We start from the raw sequence: 21,470 nt of genomic DNA, 5'->3' as shown, positions 1-21,470 counted from the left end.
CATATTTATGGTTTTTAATTGTTCTGTAATGAGCATGTATTTAATAGCCCTTTCATAGTAAAAACAGTTCTTTGAAGCGAAATATTAAAGAAAAATATAGACTAACAAAACACACATACAGGGAAGACTGAATAAATGTGGTAGTGAAAATGGTATTACTACAGACACAGGTGTCAAAAGTGAGCATCAGTATATGGACATTACAGTACGAAGAGCAGCCTCATTTTCCATGAAGAAATACATGCATTTTAATATGGTAGTCATTGGAGATTTCTGAGCACAGGTATATCATGAAAGTAGTGTTGTAAGCAAATATACGGGGCAATAGTGGCTAATCTTCATGTAGAGAGAGATCTTAAGTCCACTCCTGAGACAACTGCTGTAATTTAGAAGCATTATTATATGGGCTTAAAGAAGAACTGAATTGAGAGACATCAGTAGGAAAGAGGAGCAGCCAAGCACCCTACTCCTTTGGAGCCTTTTCTGATACCTCTCCCTGGAATGCCCTTCTGCCAGGTACTAGCTCTACTTAAGACACAGTAGGCTCAAATGTCATCTTCTCATTATACCACCCTGACTTCCCTATGCTCCCAATCCCTTTTGCCTTATTTTTTCCATAGCATGGATCACTTTCAACATCTTAGATGAAGCACTTCATTTTGTTTTCTGTTTCCTACATAAGAATATATATGTTCCCTCAAGGGCAGGAACTTTTGTTGTTGTTAACTAATGTGGCCTCTAGGATCAAAATAGTGTTTAGCCTCTAACAGTTGTTCAATAGGAACTTGTGGAGTGAACAATTACATATAAAAAGGGAAAGAGGTAGAGAGTCTGAGATAAAACTGCAAACACTAATAGTGAGAAACTTTCCCAATGAGGATGTTTAATTTTAACATAAGATGAGGACTTGGTATTCGGACAAGCTGACTCTGAATTAAAACAGTGGCATCCAGGGGCACCTGGGTGGCTCAGTCTGTTAAGCCTCCAACTCTTGAATTCATTTCAGGTCACGATTTCATGGTTCATGAGTTCAAGCCCTGCATTGGGCTCAGAGCCTGCTTGGGATTTGGGGATTTTTCTCTCCCTCTTTCTCTACACCTCCCCCCCGCCCGCCCCCAAACTGCTCATGCTCACGTGCTCTCTCTGTAGCTCTCTCTCTCAAAATAAACAAATACATAAACAAATATTTAAAAAAAACAAAACAAATAAAACAAAACAGTGGCATCCAAGTAAGGAAAATGCCCTGGAAGTTAAGGATAACTATAGGACCATAGTTGGTGAGGTTTCATAGCTAAGGATAAAAGGAATAGTGGACTTGTGATTATTTTGTGAATTCAAGTTAAAAAAAAAAAAGAAAGAAAAGAAAAAAGAAAAGAAAAGAAAAGAAAAGGAAAGAAAAGGTGAATATCTAGATTCCCAAAGAAAGAAAGTAATGGCAGAGATTTACATTCATAGGAAAAAGGAGGAAGCAGTGATGCAGGATATAAGGAACAACTGGAAAGTATAAATTAGAAGAAGCAGAAAAATAAAGAGAGGGAGAATGTGATGTCATTGAATCCGGGGACAAACCAGGAGTATAAAGGGACAAATAATGAGTTTTGTATTTTTTTCAAAGATCTCGAAATGTCTGAGAGCAAATACAGTCAAAGGGATATTAGATATTAGGTATGTTAAGTATAGGAACTTGAGTCACGGGGTGGTAGGGTGCAGAACTAGCTGTAAAGGAGATGGTTTTAGACAAGAATAAGGACACTTTTCCCCACAGACACCCGGAAAGAGAAGATAATTGTGAGAAAAGGATAAGGAGAGTAAAAAAAATGTATAAAAATTGAAGCATCACATTCTTTTTGATAGAATAGGTGGAGATGATATGCCAAGGAAAGGATACGACAGCTGGGACTGGGGGCATGGTAAGAGAGAAAAGGTCTAAAATAGCTCCCACAGGGAGAGAGCCTGGGAGTACAGAAAAGACAATTAAAAAGACTGCCAAATAGCAGCAGAGAGCAGATTGAAGTTTGAAAGCATCCAGTTCTAATGAGCCAAATCTGCAATGCTGTTTGCCTCTAGCAGCGCTCTCTCTCCTGGGAAAAGCAGCAGAGGGAGCAAGAGGGAGAGGTAACACAGGTTTTAGGAATTTGCTGGACTAGCAAAGAAGCAAAGGTTATTAATGAAGAGGCAAATCTCATGCTCCTCGTTGGGAGTGAAAATCTAACTCATTTGTAGCAAGGATGGCAAAAATGCCTGAGTCTTATCACTGAGGGGCACTTCCAAGGAAGTGGGGAAAGTAATTATTGTGAGTTCTGAGCCAAAAGCTAAAACTTTCAAGGAAATTAGAAAGATTCTCATTTCTCACCACCACCACCATCACTCCTGCGGAGACTACAGGAATGGGAAGAAGCAAAACCTAAACGAGACCAGAAGACTCTTATCAGAGGACTGCTACAAAGTGAGCAACTTTGTGACTGTGTGTGCATGTGTGTGCGTGTGTCCGTGTGTGTGTGTGTGTGTGTGTGCGCGCGCGCACGTGCGCGCGCGGGCGCATGCTGGGGAAGGTGGGCTGGACATTACCACTAATACAAAAAAAGTGGTAACTGTCTAAAGTTTTATGCATTTCTAAGACATTAGGGTCACTCATTTTTGTTTTTCATTTTTTAAATCTTATTTACTTATCTTGAGAGAGAGAGTGTGATCAGAGCAGGGGCAGAGAGAGAGACAGAGACAGAGGATCCCAAACAGGCTCTACACAGTGTCAGTGCAGAGCCCTATGTGGGGCTCGAACTCACGAACCATGAGATCACGACCTGAGGCAAAATCTAGATCCAGACGCTCAACTGACTAAGCCACTTAGGTGCCCCAGGGTCACTCATTTTTAAATAAACTACAAGAGAACCTACTAGAAAAAAATGTATTTTGTTTATTACACAAAGTTTGAGGTTCCTAAATTATTCCTCTACCAGATAAGCATACGCCTTCCTTTTTAATCAAATCCCAACACTTCCCATTGGTACAATACAGTTGTTTGTAGGGCAGAGGTGGCCCCTCCACCTCTCTGACCTCTCACTCTACTCCCACATTGTTCACTCTGCTCCAACCACCTCTGCCTCCCTTTAGGAATAATTCAAGCTGATTCCCAACTTAGGACCCTTGACTGCTATGCTGTTCCCCCAGACAGGCCTAGGAGGGCCTTCTTGACAGTCAGGCCTCTGTTTAAGTGTCACCTCAGAGAGAACTCTTCTGTCAACCTTAAGTGCCCCAAGATGCACCCTTTATCCCATCACCTGGTTTTGTATTCCATCACCTGTTTTATTCCTGACACATTTTACCTCATAACATCTTGCTTATTTTTCTTGTTTTGCCATCCACCTCCCCCATTTAATATGACCCCCGTGAGGAAAGAGATTCTGCCTGTCTTAGCCACCACCATATGACCAGCATTTCAAATACTAGCAAGCACACAATATACATTCAATTATTTGTTTGATGAATGAATGAATGATAGGCACTTATATTTTAATGCTAAATATGATGGAAAGTAACACTGAGTATATGGTTTACTCATCAGACTGTGTACCAAAAAACATGAGAGATAAAAATTATATTGCTTCTCTCTCAGAACATCCCAAAATATCGTATCTATCTTATTCTAAGCAATAAAATATATGAGAAAGTAAATTTGACCGTGAATGGAAGGACAAAGGAAGAAACACCCTTGAAGATGAATCTAAATACATCTCAGTGAAGACACAAATGATCAAAACGACATAAAAATGTTTATCTTATTTTTACTAACCTCAGGGAGGTCTGGAAATATAGGCAGATTTTACAGAATTTGAACAGTGTGGGATTTAATTAATTAGGGCATATACATAAACAAAATGTCAGACAAATTTTCCACAAAATAACTCTAAAATTATGAGTAATGTTTTTACTGTTTGTCTTGCTATATAAGATCTAGAAACATACTTAATTAAGAGGATAAGAGGAAGCAGATCTTAATCTCTTCTCCATAAAAGGCAATCTCAAAATAAGAAATTCAGTCTCTAGTCAAGTTTTCACACACTCTATGGAAAGTATTCTCTGCCAGTTCAGTGTTACAAAAAAAAAAAAAAAAAAAAAAAAAAGCAAAACAAAACGAATAAACAAACAAAAATCAGGGGAGGAAATGTTAAAATCTGAACTCTTAATGAATAATTTAATGTACAAAACTCCTAAAGACCTTATGTAGGACATTATTTATTAACAAATTCTTCTGAAATCTGATGAAGAAAAATCAGTTAATACACAGGTATATTTTCAAAACAATATTTTCAAAACGTTATTATTCTCTTAACATGCCCATGTAGAAGCCAAAACTGAAAAGATTAATGAACAAAGAAACCTCTAACGGACCCAAATGGAGGGATGTTCTACAGACACCTGGACGATACTCTTCCGGTACATCAAGGACAAGAACACAATAGTACAGTTGAAGAAGTATTCCATCTTGAGACTAAGAAGACAAGTAAACAAATGAAGGGCAAAATCCTTAAACTGATGTTGAAGGGAGGTGCCCAGATAGCTATGCAGGAAATTACTAGAACAGATGAAATTTGAACATAGACCCTGAGCTAAATGACAGCATTCTAACATTGTTAAATTTCCTATTTTTTTAATTGTACCATGATTCTTTAGAAAAATTTTCTCATTCTTCAGGAACACAAACCAACTAGGGATAAACAGGAAAAAATGGATGGATGGATGGATCGATCGATCAATCTATCAATTGACTGGCCTAATGAAAAATTTCAAAGACTGTCAAGTGAAACAGAAACTTCACTCATGTTAGTGATTAGAATAACAATAAGTAACTAGTAAACAGATGTGTCAAAGATAGAACCATATGCTATAAGACATAAATCAATAAAAATCACAACATCTGCTGTTTTAAGTTCTAACAATATATTATTTCAATAGATGAAACCTTATAAAAATTGAAATTGAAATATAAAGATTTATTGAAGTAAAAACTAAATATAAATATTTATTCAATAAAATATACCACAACATCATTTCAATTTTAAGTTAAAAACATAATTGGAGGATTTAAACCACAAAATAGTCCATAGAAATCAAATTCCAGATATACATTGATAAGTTAAATCTTTACTCACTGTCCTTAAAAATTTTAATTTTTAAACTGAAACACTAATAATAATAAAATAATAGTAATACAACATGCAGCTTTGGGGTGGTTATTACATCATTCTTACTAGAGAAAGAAAAGAAGCTTATAGAGATTAAGAATCTTGCCCAAAATTTAAACAGTAGTCTGTGACAAATGTTCAAAGATTATAAGAGCCTGCCTTCCCTTGCTCCTTGGACAAAACTTTATGCCAGGATGGGAAATTTTTTCTTTATGTAACACTTCCAATCTTAGTATAAAGCTTGAACATGTCTATATTACTGCCAATGTTACTTTCAAAATTCCTATAGTTTATATATAATAATTAGTATCTTAAGGTGGAGAATGACATTGGTAGAAAAAACTCAAAGCTAAAATATTTCTTGCTTTTTCATTACTTGTAGAAAGAGCAAAATTCAAGATACACACACATACATGTATACCTGCACTTATTACGTGTATGAGTGTGAGTGTGTGTGTGTGTGTGTGTGCGCGCGCACATGCATGCGTGCTCATCTAGATATTATATTGGTTTCAGGCAAGTAGTAGGTTCCAAATCACTGGGCAATACTCAGACCCCAAATAATGTGCTCCGATTTCTTGTTTATTTCCTTTGCAACCTGTCTCTCCTCACAATGCAGCAAACTGTGACTATTTGGGACATACCAATATTAAAGTGCATCTTAAGGAATGACATACAGGACATAGCTATACCAAAGCAGAAAAAGAAGAAAAACCTCTTTTAAAAATTTTTTTGGTCAAGGTTCAGCTGAGGAAATCTACTGACCCACTTTGAAATTAAAATGCTGTTTTAGCACAGACACACACAGGGAATTTTCCACTGAGGTTGCACATAGTAGCATATCAAAGCTCTACCAATGACACCCGAATCACCATCCCCAAGGCAAGAATATGCATGCTGCATTTCGGCAGCTCACTAATTACCCCGAATTTATCTTAACCTTAAATCTTTAAAGAAAAATTACGATTATAGGAAATCCAAGTTTGCAATTAAACTAGAATATCATAATCATTTCTAGGAGTCAAATCAGTTTCTTTTTTTTTTTTTTTTTTTTGCAGTATTCCTGACTTATCGTTACATATGCAATCATCATAACAGTAATCTTCACTTTCAAAGTGGTATCAACTTAATATTACGAAGGCATAAGAGACAAGTCATTACTTTCATTATTGTGAACTGAGACATTTCGACCAATTCATGACAGATATTGTGCATGTAATATAATGTTATTATGGAACAAAGAAATTTGATGACATATCCATGTTTTTACTCACCAGTTGTTTCCACAATGCCTTCTAGGATGACGACAATCTCGAACTGTTCACTTTGCATGCTTCGCTGGGATAGGTCATAAAAGGGGCTTTTGGCATCGATCACGTGGCAAATTGTGAGGGGGGAAACAAGAAAAAGTTGATCTGCCCCTGTACTAAAACCTACATCCAGTTCAAGTTGGTCAAGGGGAAGGAACTCACCCTCAGGTGTCTGCCGAGACTAGACAAGCACACAGAAAAAGAGAAGAAATCACCACTTGTACTGAAATTTTCAAGGCAGCCCAACAGTAATTTACATCATTGCCAACATTCTGCACTATCAATCATCTGCAACAAAATCCAAACAAATCATTATGCAGCTATGTTCTAGCAAATGGGCCGAAATCCCACATAGCTCATGGGGAACATACATGCATTATTTATAATATACGACTTACTATAATTACCATTCCCTAACTCATGAGCTTTGGAGAAATGCCTGGTCCAACAATGGCTGTTAGCACAAACTGTGGAACTGAGTGTACATGGCTACTGCTTGACATAAATCACTCCAGGATAACTCACTGCATGCCAGATTTGTTTTCCTCACAAAGCAAATAAGTAAGCAATTCTTTGGAAGTTTGTTGAAGCTGAAAAAGGTTGATCATAATTTAAGAAGAGATTTATTGCATCGTTACAAAGCAAAACAACAATTTTTCTAGGACTTTTGTAAGGTAACAAATTGATATAAACTTTTATATTAAAGTGAAGATGTTATCATATTATGTATCCAACAGCTCACATAATATAAGGAAAAGGCATATGCTGTTAGCTGATGGCTTTCAAACTCCTAATGGTATACTGTATTAAAGTGTTTAGCTCTCTATTTTATGAATTTTAAAACACACTGTAAAAATTGTGCCAAATTTAAGTTTTTTAATCAAAATACAATTAGAAATCTATACTGGGTAAACTTACAATTTACCAAAACTTTCCTAAGCTGGTGGCATTCAGTATAAGTAGAAATCATCATAAAACTTAAATTGCTTACATGATAAAAGTCTGAAAGATTAATTAAAACTGACTATTAACAATTAGCAAACCATGCAAGTAAACTTCTTTCTGTTCTATTCATTCTCACTTTATTTTCCATATCTGTTCCTTAGAAGGATCATGTATAATAAAACATTTGTTTAATTTAAATGATGATGCCAGTAAAAAGGGTTAAATAGTTGCATACAGAAAAATGTGAGGGAAATGGGGCTTGGAAGAATCCAATATATTTAACAGACTCTGCCAAGCTAATTTAACAAACAAAACAATCTGTAACACTGGTCTGTCCAATGAAGTGGCAATTTAAAGACAAAATCCTTACTTTCAGGGTTCCAAGAAATACAATGGCTTTTTATGTGGAATAAATGAGTCTGAAAACACTGAGAAATATGGTTTAGTAAGATGTCCTCTGTGGCAAAATGGAACCAAGCGAGCGGTAGACTGTTAGGGCAGTGATTGCTGCCGAGTCTCAACGGCAAAATCAGTCAATTAGGCAGGCTACTTTGTATTTAATGATACTCAGGAATTTTGTTTGTGTAGAAAAAATTCAATGAAATACTGAGCTATGACTTGTAAGCAGTTGAGGAGGAGAAGGAGAAGAAGAAGAGGAGAAGGAGGGGGAGGAGGAAGAGGAGTAAGGGGAGGAGGAGGAGGGAAGAAGGGGAAGGTATTGGGGAAGGAAGGGGAGGAGGAAGAAGAGAAGAAAAGGGAATGGGAGGAGGAGGAGAAATAATAATCATAATCATAATCACCACAATAATAATAATGATTCTGACAAGAAAAAAATCCAGGGGAAAACCTGATAGTCCAAAAATAAAAAGAGTAGTTCTAACAACCAATGTTGGAGAAAACAAGACATTTCTAAGCCAGTAGAGTTACCTATGCTTCTAAATTCATTCTCAAATTAGTAAAACATGAATGAGACTAGCACTGTTCCAACTATAGAAATGCATAACAAGTATTCATTAATATTACAAAATAAAAGCCAAAAACAAAACAAAAACAAATAAATACAAAAACCCTAAGTCATTGTTCTCTCACCTAGTAAGAAACAGGTGCTATATAAACACAAGGTGGTATTCTGGTGTTTATAATTAGTGAACAGAATTTAGGTCGTTTCACTAACTATTCTAAGCTCTGCTTTTTCTGTACTAAATGAAAACGTTCCCAAAAATAATTCGTTAAGAACTCAATTCTCCATTTATTTTAAAATAATTCTCCCCCAAAAGATGTTTTTCTAATTTTTATGTATATAAATCAAAACTAAAATTAATATATATATGTAAAATTAATCCCTTCCTTTCTATACCTGTGCCCCATTCTAAAAGGCTGTAATCTATTAACTTTTATATTCTCTGATCATTCAACAAACCATAAAGGGATGTGGCCTAAAAACAAGCTTTCAGGAGAATGCCAACCTAGAATAAGAAATACTCCATTTTTAGCAAATCAGTTAATTCACATAGAGGTAATTTAGAGTGAAATACGTAGGAGTCTGTTCCGTTCAGACTCCATACATGTTCTGATTTTAAAAATTTGTTCAAAATTATACCTATGTATAATTATACCTATGTTCCCCCTCCCTAAATGCTTTATATGCTATCCAAGTCATAGAAGAAACAAAGTTGACAACTGTACCTATTATGTGACACTATGTGGAAAGTAACACGTTCCTTACTTTGAAAGATGTTTTCCATGCTTACATATTTTTCAGATAAAATTCCCTGCATACTCATTGAAAATTATTTTCCAGTGAATGCCATATAATTTAACCTTTCTTTAAATTGCTCTGAGACACCATAGGTATCCACAATTTTATCCTTTGGGTCTTCTTCCTTCATGCTAGGCCAACAAATATTTCAACTATAAATATGCTCACCTCCCTGATTTTTGTTCACTTCTCTAACCCTGTGATAGACTGGGAAGCCTATCAATCACTGTGAAGTAAATAGAAAGATGTTCTATTTAGAGGAGTGAAGGGTGTGGTTTGAGTATGGCAGGTGCTTACAGTACTGCAATTGTTTGAAGTCTGAGCTCCTGGGTAGAGCAAGGTTATCTTATCAGTGCTCAGCCAAATACTTACAATGTTCCAGAAACCTACATACACTTACCAAATACATTTTCAGAAGCACACACATTTTACTATAGGCTTACAAGGAATTCTAATCTAGGCTTTTCTAATTCTGGTGCAATTCCAGAGATTTTTCTGGAACAAAGAGGGGAAAAACCCTATGTTAGTTCTAAGTCTCTCAACTTGTATAAGTGGAGTGAGAGAACTTTTGTTCAAGGAACTGTGATATACACATGTAAGTGAAAAAGGAAATACAGAAAAGAGTTAGGTATGTGCCTTCATAAAATTAAAATGTGCTCTCTATCTTGAGTATATGATAAATCAGTAGCATTGATATTCCATCAGTTTCAAGTTTTCTTATTTAGCTATCAATTACCATATCTCACCCAGGAATTTTTGTAACAGGCAAAAAAAAATGTAGATAAAAATCAAGCTAACCTTTCTTTACTATGTCACCTTAAGAATTTTGAGAAGAAATCCTTCATTAATAGAGCAGTTTGCTTATGGTCCACATTATTTCCTTTAGCTCTACAAACCTCCTAATCCTAAAGGGTATGCAGAACCATGATCATTTCCTAGATAAAAATGTATAAATAAATACAGTCAGGATCAATAATAATTAAAAATAATTGCTAGAGACTAAGATTGATGTTAGTAAATTGTTAAAATTTCTAAAAATCTGATAACTACAGTTAACTTTTTCTGATGAAATAATCATTTAGATCATAAAATGATTCAATAAGAAAGTGAGAAAGAGGTCCAAAAAAAAAAAAAAAAAACAGTTCATGGAAAATTTGAAACTCTCAAAAATTTAGAACTCAGTTTAAAAACACAAGGACCTGAGAATGACTTCCATAAAACTTTTATTCTCATTTGCATGGAATTTTGGGAAGAAAATTGGCACCTTTCTGCCATTTTAAAGCCTTTCTGGTTGACTGCATTATAACAAATTCTGAGTTAAGAAAAAAATTAAAGAAATCTAAGGCTTAAAGTTTAAGTTTACTGTACAAAAATTATAAGTAGAACATGTAGCAATAATTTCTAAGTTATCCTTCAGTATAAAAATTTTGCTATTTAAAAGTAGTATTTTTATGATACACATTTAATTATATATAAAATGACTCTGCACTCCCATAAAGTCTAAAAGAGACCTACAAGATAATCAATTACAAATTCTGACTAAAAGTGGAAAAGAGAGTCAAAAGTCACAGATGCCTGAAAGGGACTATCAATGTCATGGACTTTATAGACAAATAGTTTTCATATTACAGATGAAGACTGTTGAGTACATGTCCAAAGACACACTGCATGCACACGTGCACACACACACACACAGAGCTCTGAGATGCACATTTAGAACTGCCCTGGCAGACCTACATTTGGCCATCCTCCTCTGAGAGATTTGCGACCAGTTGTCCACATTCATTCAACAGGAACACACTGCACCAATACAATCAATCTCTTTGCAGCCTTTCTCCCATCTCTCCAACCCATAACAGTGTTCTAATTATAACCACTGTACTCTTTCCTAGCTCGGAGGGAGGCTAGGGGAATTTTGAAAAGAACATTTAATCACTACCATCTGATTCATGAGATGTTCCTCTATCATATTCCAAGGCTTGTCCAGTGCCCGACTACCTTCGACAAGTCCCCACTGGAAAAGGCCAGTGGTTAGGAAAGGAAAAGAGACAAAAAGAGGCTAAGACGGAGAGAGCAAGCCCTTCTGGCCTTCAGCCTCCTGCCATTTTATCTGTAATTTCATTTCTCCTCTTTAAACATGCAGTGTGTGTGTGTGTGTGTGTGTGTGTGTGTGTGTGTGTGTGTGTGTTGTGTGTGCGTGTCGAATATATGCTGAAGACACAAAGGACGTAAAATGAGGTCGGAGTGCTATCTGCAAGCTAAAATTAGGAAATAAGCCAAAAGCAGGTACAAGAATAAGCAACGAAAATGTCCTGTGACTCGAAGCAGTTCTGGCAATGGTTTTGGGACTCAGATCAAAATTCAAGTCCGGTACAGGAGAGTGTGGACCTGACCTAGAATTTTTTCTGGACTGTCTATAACTACATTGCACATTTCTTCTGGCTCCATAAGCTTGAACTCCTATCAATACTCAGGTAGAAAAAATATGACCAACATCAAGCATTAAATAAAAAATTTTAATGCTGAGATAATCATCCATAAATATGTTTATTTTTATGACAAGAAAGTACCCCATAGAATGGAATGGAATTTGTCCTGTAATAAATTGTGTGAGGTTTTTATACCATTCAAATGAAGGAACAGGTTTATAAGTCCTTGAGGGCCTTTTATGGAATTTATTAACTGTGGACTGAATTTGTAACCCTACATGCACATTTCCCCTCCTACTCACCAAACACCCTCAAATCCACCAAATGCTTTTTCCTACTTCTCTTTATCATTTGTTCTTACCTACTGCTGTTTATTTGTGGGTCTTTATGTCCCTTATTTCTGTTCACACTGTTCCCCTGAGTACAAGCCACTCTGTACTTTTCAGGAACCATATTAAAAATAAAACAAAACAAAGCAAACAAAACAACATATCACTACTACTTTTTAAAAGAAGGAGAATTCTGCTTTAAAAAAAAACAAAAACAAAACAAGTCCTGTACCTATTGGAGAATTATTGTACTTGTGTTGAAGAAAGCAAAGCTAGGCCAAGTAAGAACTGTGCTTTCTTTTTAAAGACATAATGAATCCACCTAAAAAAAAAAAAAAAAAAAAAAAAAAAAAAAAAAAAAAAAAAAAAAAATCAATGATTATAGGATCTAGTCCCTAGAATTCTGGGGAACTCAGTCTTAGGCTTTTTGAATATTCTTACTGATAGTTTGTATAATATTCAGAAGAACAGCATTTATTAGACATTCATTTGTAGATTTAATTTTTTAAAAGGAGGTGACTAATTATCTCAAGATCAAAACAAAATTGGCCAAGTCCAATTGGTGGAAAGAGTCAGTCATACAAAATAAAGTCACATAGAGGCAAACACATAACTGCATTTCAGTGCAAGGTATGAAACGAAGACAAATAATAATAAATATATGAAAAAAAATCTGGAATCATGTGGTCCAGAAATCATTGTGGTTAAAAGATTAACAAAAGGTTAGGACATGTGAAGAGGATGAAGAACTTATTGGTTTAAAAACAACAATTTTGTTTTTTATTGCATCTGAACTTGCTCACGTTCATATGGGGAAACTAGACAGCATCCAAACTGAGTATCCATGGAAAGAAAATTTTATTTATAAAGGTAATACAAAAAGAATATATATGATACATCAGAAGGTGATTGCACACCACTACCTTTCAATAAGTGAAAGTTCAGGGTTGCATAGCTGCTCTCCTAGGAAAGAGAGATAACTATAGGGGCGCCTGGGTGACTCAGTTGGTTAAGTGTCTGACTTCGACTCAGGTCATGATCTCGCGGTCTGTGAGTTCGAGCCCAGCATCAGGCTCTGGGCTGACAGCTCAGAGCCTAGAGCCTGATTCAGATTCTGTGTCTCCCTCTCTCTCTGCTCCCCCCCATTCACACTCTGTCTCTCTCTGTCTCTCAAAGATAAATAAATGTTAAAAATTTTAAAAAAAGAAAGATAACTATATGCAATGAATAACAATATGAAGAAATACAATTACCCTTCTGTGAGAAAAATGTATCCTTATTTCTACATTTCAAAACATGTATCCAATAATAATTGCTTTTAAATTTACTTTATGTAAATATAGTTTGACTGGGTGCCTATAATAAACACATGATGGCTTCTGAATAATAAGTTAGTGAATTATTGAATAATGTATCAAGAAATATTATTTAAATCTTCCCTAACAAGGTGTACGTCAAGGGCAGTCAACTATTAGTGTTAGATTTATAGAAAACAGTGAGATTTCCGTATCCTTTAAATCCAACACTAAATTACAGGGTCCAGAGTTAGAGCCATCAGCCTCAAGTTTAGGAATTTTTATTAAAACTTTCAACTGGAAGATACATTAATTTAACATGAGCAGGCTATGTATTAGTTCCTATAGTGTGGTTTTCTTTTTTTAAAGAAAGGTACTTAAAATAAATTGAAAATTCAAAAAAAAAAAAAAAGAAAATTCAAATAAAACATTAATATGGAGATGAGAAGAGGAAAAGAGAAAATATCCATTTTAAAAGAACTTTCTGTAGCTATATTTATTAAAATAATTATACTTTTTAAAGAATAACTTTCAATTATATCCTTTAATTTTTATTTAATATGTCCTTTTTTTTTCTGAGAAAAAAACCAACCACTGCAGGCATAAAGTTGGAAGATGCATATTTGAATACCGAAATAAATTGCAGTATTTGCAAGGTTGAAAGACAGGAACAGAGTTGAAATAAAATTTTGCTTTCACATAGGGGTGTGTGGTTGGCTCAATAGATAGAGCATGTGACTCTTGATCTGAGGGTCCTAACCTCAAGCCCCATGTTGGGGTTAAAGATTACTTAAAAAAAAATTTGCTTTAATATAAGACAGAGAAGTTTTATAAAAAAAAAAAAAAAACCTTTCATCAAAACTTAGAAAATTAAAAAGTATGCATGTAAAATTCATAGTAGCAAGGATAAGAAAGACATATCCATGTTCTTACTGTCTTCCCAAAAACAGAAATTACTTTACAATCATTAAATAATACTAATACTGAAAAATAAGTTTTTATTCAAAAATAAGGAAACAATAGAAAAAATATAAATTAAATTAGATAATAGAAAGAACACAGACTAGAATTATCATTGATGATTATGTTTTTTGTTGCCTTAAGATTCCAAATTTCTCTATATCAAAAAAATACATCTTATATTTAAAATGTCACACAGGGTTAAAAGAGGAAGCTAAATATGTGTAATAATATTTAACAAGAAGACTGCATAAGACTGATATCAAAGCATTTATTACTTGAAGATTATGGTACAGCTCCTCTTTCAAAATATAGTTGGCTGTCTTAGGTCACTTCATCTCAGTCCCTAAGAGAAAATGAGAGTAACTTATTAAGGGCAAATCTCCCCTCTAATTTTGTTGAATGTTATTAGTTCCCTAATAAAACAGGACCCCTTTTTAATGAAGTCTAAGGAACTGACAAGAAATATGAGAATTCATTTTAATTACCATGGCTACAGCAAAAATCAACTCAAACAAACTACACTAATTGGCTGGCTAAAGAGCTGACCAACCCACATCACAGAAAGCAGGACATTTCACCAAAATTTTGTTGAAGTATAAACTGACACCACATGTCAATTATTTTTACTTCTAACACTGATCTCTTCTAACAAATCATAAGAATTTTATAAGAATATTAGGTATATTAATTTAAACAGATGTTGTTTTATCACCTTGTGTTAATATAGCACCCTGATCCAAATTTGCCAATGCCATACATTTTTTATTATTATTTTTTTAATCAGGACACTCCTTAAGGTATATGTGGTACATGACCTTTGCGTAAAAATTACCAGTGTCCTGAACCACTGTTAGACTGGATACTTCAGATTCATAGTACCTTTGTAAAAACAAAACAAAACAAAACAAAACACACACACACACAAAAACAACAACAAAAAACTGATACGTAGATTAATTCTAATTATTCTCGCTTTGTTAAAATTTCATAAAGCCTAGAAACATCTAAAATATGTTGCCTCCAAAGACACTTGTTTTAATAAATGATTTTATATATTTGAAAAACTAAAGAACAGCAATATGTGACCTTTAAAGCCTAATTTTACATTTCTAATATCCAATCAATATGGCAAACTATTCTTCAGTAAGAATCTCAAAGTGTCACATAAACATGAATTCCTTGACAGAGAAGTTTGCACTATATGAATGAGGTTTTCCTGTCTTTCAGGTAGCTTACCTAAAGAGAGAGATTATACATCTTGATCTATTCATACAAACAGGCACATGGAAATAACATCACTGCAATAAACATGTCTACAACACAACTGCTTAGCCTAATCCACACAACTCACTTTAATACAACATGCTAAGTTATACAAAAGTATGCAGTTCACTGAAGCTAATGCAAAGAGCATGATTTCAAATTATTGATTCAGTTATCTTAATGAATAGGCACATCAAAACAAAGTTGAAAGTTTGCCACTAATCTGTGCAGAAGTTAGTATTTGTTACTGTCCATGGCATAGTAAATACATGTAATGATGTGGACTGACTGGACAACTGAGCTATGTTAACTCTTAACACTTTACTGAGCAACATGATGAAAAGTAATTAGGGTTAAGATCTTATAAATAAATAATGAAAATGACACAAGAGCCAAACTTTTTAAAAGCACTTTTAACTACAATGTAAGTTGAGGCTGTTTAAAACAATACACTTGCAGGGTGGAATTGAAATTTCAAAGGCATAATTTCAACTTAAAGATTTACCAGATTTCATTTTATTAATGCTAAATTCTGAATCTGGCTATGGTTCTCTATGCAATCTTAGACAACTTTTTAAGATTTTATTTGAAGTCATCTTTTTCAATTTATGAACATTTGAAAACTACCTAAGGCAAATACCTCAAAAAGTCGAATTGGAAAAAAAAAAAAAATGTTGAATTAAATGACACATGGAGAGAGAACTGAGCTTTTTATTCCTCATTCCCAGGCTCTAATTGGGTGAGTGATTAGGGTGGGCTTCTCGTTTGTACTGGTGCCCTCTAAGGACTAGATGGACTTTGCTTTAATAAACACTCCATGTGCAATCTGTTCTAGCATTTACACTACTGATGGTAAGAAGCAATCTTCTTTAATGGATGCTGAAAAGCCTCAAGTGAAATCTGTAATTGACAAAGGTTTCACAGAAACGGGCAATTAAGAATAAAATTAAGGAGACGCTCTACAGGAAAAGCACTCAAGCTTTCACAGAATACTACTACTCCAGGAAAATATTTAGTAAAAATAAAAATATAAAAGGACCAAGTGTTGTTTCTTCCACATTATTAACTACTTCTGAGGTCACTGCACTTGTTAAAAAGATGACCACAGAGTTACTGTTAGCCTAAAGAAATAATCCACCTGCTAATACTCTTAGGAGGAAAAAGAAGAAAAAGTAAAGAAAAGCCTTAAGTGAAAGTTAAGGCAAGTTCAAAATCGATTTCTTCAAAATAAAAGCTGCTCGGTTTTAGTACCTCAAGATTGGTGGAGTAGTGTATTGACAACAAATCAAAAACTCTTTAAAGAGCGCAGCGGTAAGGGTAGAGAGAACAAGGCACTCTAGCTAAAGGCTCCAGGAGCCAACACCACTGCGTAAGTGTTACTAATCCAGAAAGTGATAAAAACACATCCGAATTATTAATATAAGTAAGAGCACGAGAGTGAATGGCAAAGGAACAGAAGTCAGCTATGCTCTCATTGCCCAACCCTCCACCTCTTGCCTTTCCCCCACCCCGCGCCCTCTAGGAGGTTTACCTGTGTGATAGGTTAGACTAAAAGTCTGGGGATAGTTCTCAGGTGAGCCAATCTCCGCCTTTGAGGGTTGGCGGGAGCCTGGTGAGAAGGGGCGGGTAACACTTACTTTGAGCAGCTTACAGCGGATCTGCGCGGAGACCATGTGGCTGTTGCGCAGGTTGCCCACCCGGAACATGAGCGTGAGTTTTCCGTCCCTCATGGAGATCACCGCGTGCTCGCTAAACATCAGGGTCTCCGCGCGCTTCTTGGGCTGGGACATCTTGATGAACATGCAGCCGATGAGGAAGGCGTCCACGATGGAGCCCAGAATGGACTGGAAGAGGAAGAGGATGATGCCCTCGGGGCACTTGTCGGTGATGTAGCGGTAGCCATAGCCGATGGTAGCCTCGGTCTCGATGAAGAAGAGGAAGGCGGAGGGGAAGTTGTAGACATTGGCCACGCAGGGCGTGTAGTTGCCGACGTGGGCTTTGTTCAGGTCGCCCCGAGTGTAGGCGATCACCCACCACATGGACGCCATGAAGAGCCAGGCCACGGTATAGGTGAGGATGAAGATGAAGAGGTTCCAGCGCCACTTGAGGTCCACCAGGGTGGTGAAGAGGTCCGAGAGGTAGCGGCTCGTCTCGCTGCCCAGGTTGCCGTGCTGCACATTGCACCGGCCGTTCTTGTCCACGAACCGCTGCCGCTTCTTCTTGGGCACAAGCTGCTGCTGCGGGCCCTGGCCCGGCCCCTGGGGCTGCAAGCCCGACCCGCTGGACGAGGTGGTCACTACCTGGTAATCGTCCCCAAATTTCCTTCGGAGTGCAGACATAATACGGAGGGGCGAGCCAGATTCAAACGCGAAGCGAAGGCGCAGGGGCCGAGCGCTGCAAACCAGCACCAATGAGGAGGTGGGGGCGGGGGAGAATGGGGGGACAAAAGCGAGCGCGCCAGGGGTGGGGGGCGCACCCGGCCGGGAGCTGCGCTCTCTGCCCCCTGCGGACTCCTCTCCTCCCCTGGGACAGAGGCTTTCTCTCCAAGCTGAGTCTTAAAACAAAAAAAGTGTTCTCGCGCACTCAAGGCAGGAGGGATGCAGGGACCAGGAACCCAAGCGCAATTTTGCCTCCAAGGTTTTCGAGGCTTCTCTTTTTTTCCCCCACCATCGGCATCCCGGGCCACCTCTTGCCTTGCCACAGCCCTCCTCTGCGGCAGCACTCCCAAACTGACTTTTAAAATTAATGAGTTGACCGGCGAGTCCCACCCCACCTGCCAACTCGCCAGGCTGCCGAAACTGCGCTACCTGCTCGGACCAGACCCTCCCCCCCTCCCCACCGCTACCCGATCGCCCGCCCCCCGGAACAGCTCCCGGCTCCCCGCCGCCCGGCACTCCCGCCTCCTATCTTTTGGCCAAAATCCCGCCCAGAGGCATGTCTGCCGGGCACTGGTGCAACACCCCCCACCCACGCCCTCCGGGCTCTGAGTCCCCCGCTCCGGACTCCAGAGACGCTCCCGCCTGGCGTCCGCGGGCCGCAGAGTTTCCGCGGGCGCCCCCAGGGCCCTCCGACGGACTCTCAAAGGCCCCCAGGCCGCCCCCGCGCACAGCCGAGACGCGGCGGTGCGCGAAACCCGAGCACTCACCCACCGGGAGGGGGCAGGAGGCGGCGCAGCGGGCGGCAGCGGCAGCCTGGCCTCGCGCTCGGCGCTCACGGCTGTTTTCCTCGCCCCCACTTTTCCTGGTGTACCACGGTGGGCACCGATGCAGGTCCCCCAAGCTCCGCACCTCCCTGAGGGCACCACGCTGCCCCCACCAGCAGGATCCTGGAGCGCCCGCACGGACTGACTTGGGCGCGGGACTTGAGGGTTCCTTGGCGCTGTGCTCTCTTAGCAGGCGACGGCGGTGCTGCCGTAAGGGGTTCGAGCCTCGAGCTGCTGGTCAGACTTTCAGGTTAAATACGAGCGCCGCTTCGGCTTTTCTTCTGCTTCACGGTGCCTTCCTTTGCCTCTCCCCTCCTCGGTCCCCCTCTCCCTGTCCGCGCCTCGGTGGCTCCGGGTGGAAAATGCAAGGCGCGAGCAGGGGCGGCGGGAGAGCGGTGTATGCGCCGGTGCGTGTGATCAGCTGCAGAGCCGCGCTAGCCCCGCCTGTCCCTGCCTTCCCCCGCTGTTCCACCAGCCTGAATTGCACCTCCGCGCCTCAGTTGAGCCCGCAGTGTCTGACAGCTCAGGAAAAAGCGAACCCCTCCAATGAGGAGCAACCAAATCCGCTCCCAAACGCCAGCCAACTCTCCTTCCTCGCCCCCACCCCCACCCCGCATCAAGTCCGAAAGCCCCCAGCCAGCGGCAAATGCTGCACTCTCGAAGAAGTAACAATAGTCGCTGTAACTAGGACGCTCATTTAAACCGATGCGTGGATTTGGAGACGCACCATAAACAGAGAACCCAACTGGCTTCACGACAAGCCTGTTCAGAACTCAGAGTTGCAAGTAGCAGAGGGGGCCTTAGGACGGGAACAGAAAGGTAGGGAGACACTAATAGGACGACTCACAATCCTCCCTGAAAATGGCTCTATTAGAAATGCTTGCTTAGTATGTCTACAGTTAACGTGTGGCTGTAATGGAGGGAAGAAAGCCGGATTGTAAAGGGCCAGGCCTGGCAGTTAACTTAACGGAGAGGCAAAGTGAGGAAATAGTTAATATAGCGCCCATGTTATTCACCACATTTCATGTTTGTTTTAAAATGTCATTACATCTTATGACATATTCTATTCAGCCCAGATACATAAAATTGATTTTGTTGGAAAATCATCAAATCATGATTTATAAAAGCAAAGGGATGCTGTAAGACTCCCATGCAAATGAAAATTAGTACATAACCATTCAACCAGTTCTCTGCCAATAGGTACTCCCTTCTACCTCTAGTCCTAAACCCTAGTGCTGGTAAGACTTGCACCTTGTCAGCCATAAGTAGAGGACTCTCATTGTCCTTTGGTCTTTCACTGTCATTTGTCATCTATCCCGAGTTACAGAGTGTTCTCCTGCAGGCTCCCTGATAAGAGGTCAGTAACTCTGTTATTCTTTAGGATTACATAAGAAGGGACAGTGACACTGTGGGACGTGGAAACTGCTGTGGGTCTGCAATCATAAGACCTGATTTGAATCCTGGCCTTGCCATTTACAAACTGTGTGACCTTGAGCAAGTAGCTAAACATCACTGAGACTCAATCTTCTGCTCTGGAAAAACTGGGGGTGTTAACATTTTCCCAATGTTGGTATGAAAAAAAAAATAAACTATGCTTGCTGTGAAGGATGTTAGATACTGGGCTATAAAGTTGCAACAAGGCCAAGAGTTTAGGAATGAGTTTTGAGGGTTGGCCCCATGCTGTTACTAACACATATATTCTTTTCTCACTTCTGACTACACTCTCCCTAAGACACTATGCCCTTGCCAGGCTGACACCTTCAACTCCTGAAACCCACAAGGGTACAATCCCCATGCTTGCACCTTTGCCCTGTCTGTTCCCTCCTCCTGGAGTGTTCTTGCCCTGCTGTTCCATGTTGCTGGATCCTTCAGTCATTCAGCTTTCAGCCTGAATGTATCCTCCTCAGGGAGATCTTGGCTACCTCTCAGGTACCCCCATCACACTAGCTTGGTTCATCTTCATTTTACTTGTTTGTATTTTCCCAGCCACTGTCTTCTTCGGTTGTCTGTTTCTCTCCCTGCTCCATCGCGGTCCTGGCATGTAAACTCTATAGGAGCAAGAATTCTGTCTGTCTTGTTCACTGCTATGTCCCCAACACCCAGGACACCACCGGTCACATACTACGGCCACCAAAATATTTGTTGGATCAACAACACGTACCAATCTGCATCACTACAAACTCCACATACATTGAAACTCTGAGTAATACAGAACTAAAAGTCATCGCTAAATCAATTATATGACTTAATTAAAAGAATGTGTCCATTTTTAAAAAGTAATAGGTTCTGTGCTTGTTAGCTTTGGAACTGATATTCAATGAGCTGCCAAATCCCTTTGATTGTATTGCTGCAATAACTCTCATGATCTCCCCTCTCTTTAAAAAACGCTACTTTCTTCAAATCCCCATTTCATTTTAAGCCCCAAATCAAATGATTTTCTTGCCTTCAGTCTTTTACTCCTTCAAACTGTCCTAGATAGTGTCACCAGATCTATGTCCTTAGAACCATAAGCATAGCAGTGGAATGGAAACCAAAGAATTCTCTATTTCATTTCCAAACTTTTATGCATTCTCACTTTTCAAAAAACACTTCTCTATGAAAAACCTTTGCCATTTTCCAACAACCAAATTTATAAACAAATAACTTTATACTTCAAGAGACATGGTCTAGTCTAATCCTCTCCTTTAACAAAGAAGCAAATTGAAGCTATAAAGAGAAAATAAGTTGCTCAATGTCACAGAGTTGATGAGTGGAATCCTTGATTCCACTCCAGGATCTGGGTACTTTGCTAT

General features: G+C 38.6%; 1 protein-coding gene and 1 long non-coding RNA gene across 5 annotated transcripts in view; one reads left to right on the top strand and one right to left on the bottom strand.

Annotated features, from left to right (window-relative positions):
- Positions 1-18,288, bottom strand: part of KCNJ3 (potassium inwardly rectifying channel subfamily J member 3) — a 154,658-nt gene extending 136,370 nt beyond the window's left edge. Inside the window, exons 1-3 of one of the 4 annotated variants that reach the window (XR_006712888.1) lie at positions 17,114-18,288; positions 12,188-12,277; positions 6,565-6,674 (exon numbers count right to left, since the gene is read on the bottom strand). Coding sequence is in view for 2 of the 4 variants with exons in the window: in XM_045479871.1 (XP_045335827.1) it covers positions 6,458-6,674; positions 17,114-17,815 (919 nt within the window). In the remaining 2 variants the exon portion in view is untranslated. Of the gene's footprint in view, positions 1-6,457; positions 6,675-12,187; positions 12,278-17,113 lie in introns of those variants that run through there. The other 3 variants (XR_006712887.1, XM_045479871.1, XM_045479872.1) reach the window with 3 other exon arrangements.
- On the top strand, positions 1,145-6,322 carry LOC123598943. Its single transcript, XR_006712889.1, has 2 exons — positions 1,145-2,446; positions 6,242-6,322. It is a non-coding gene; the product is annotated as an uncharacterized LOC123598943 (long non-coding RNA).
- Positions 18,289-21,470: the final 3,182 nt, after the last annotated feature.

Source organism: Leopardus geoffroyi, chromosome C1 (genome assembly GCF_018350155.1).
Source record: "Leopardus geoffroyi isolate Oge1 chromosome C1, O.geoffroyi_Oge1_pat1.0, whole genome shotgun sequence".
Classification (NCBI taxonomy): domain Eukaryota; kingdom Metazoa; phylum Chordata; class Mammalia; order Carnivora; family Felidae; genus Leopardus; species Leopardus geoffroyi.
Note: the sequence above shows the minus strand (reverse complement) of the source record. Positions and strands in the feature narration are given on the sequence as shown.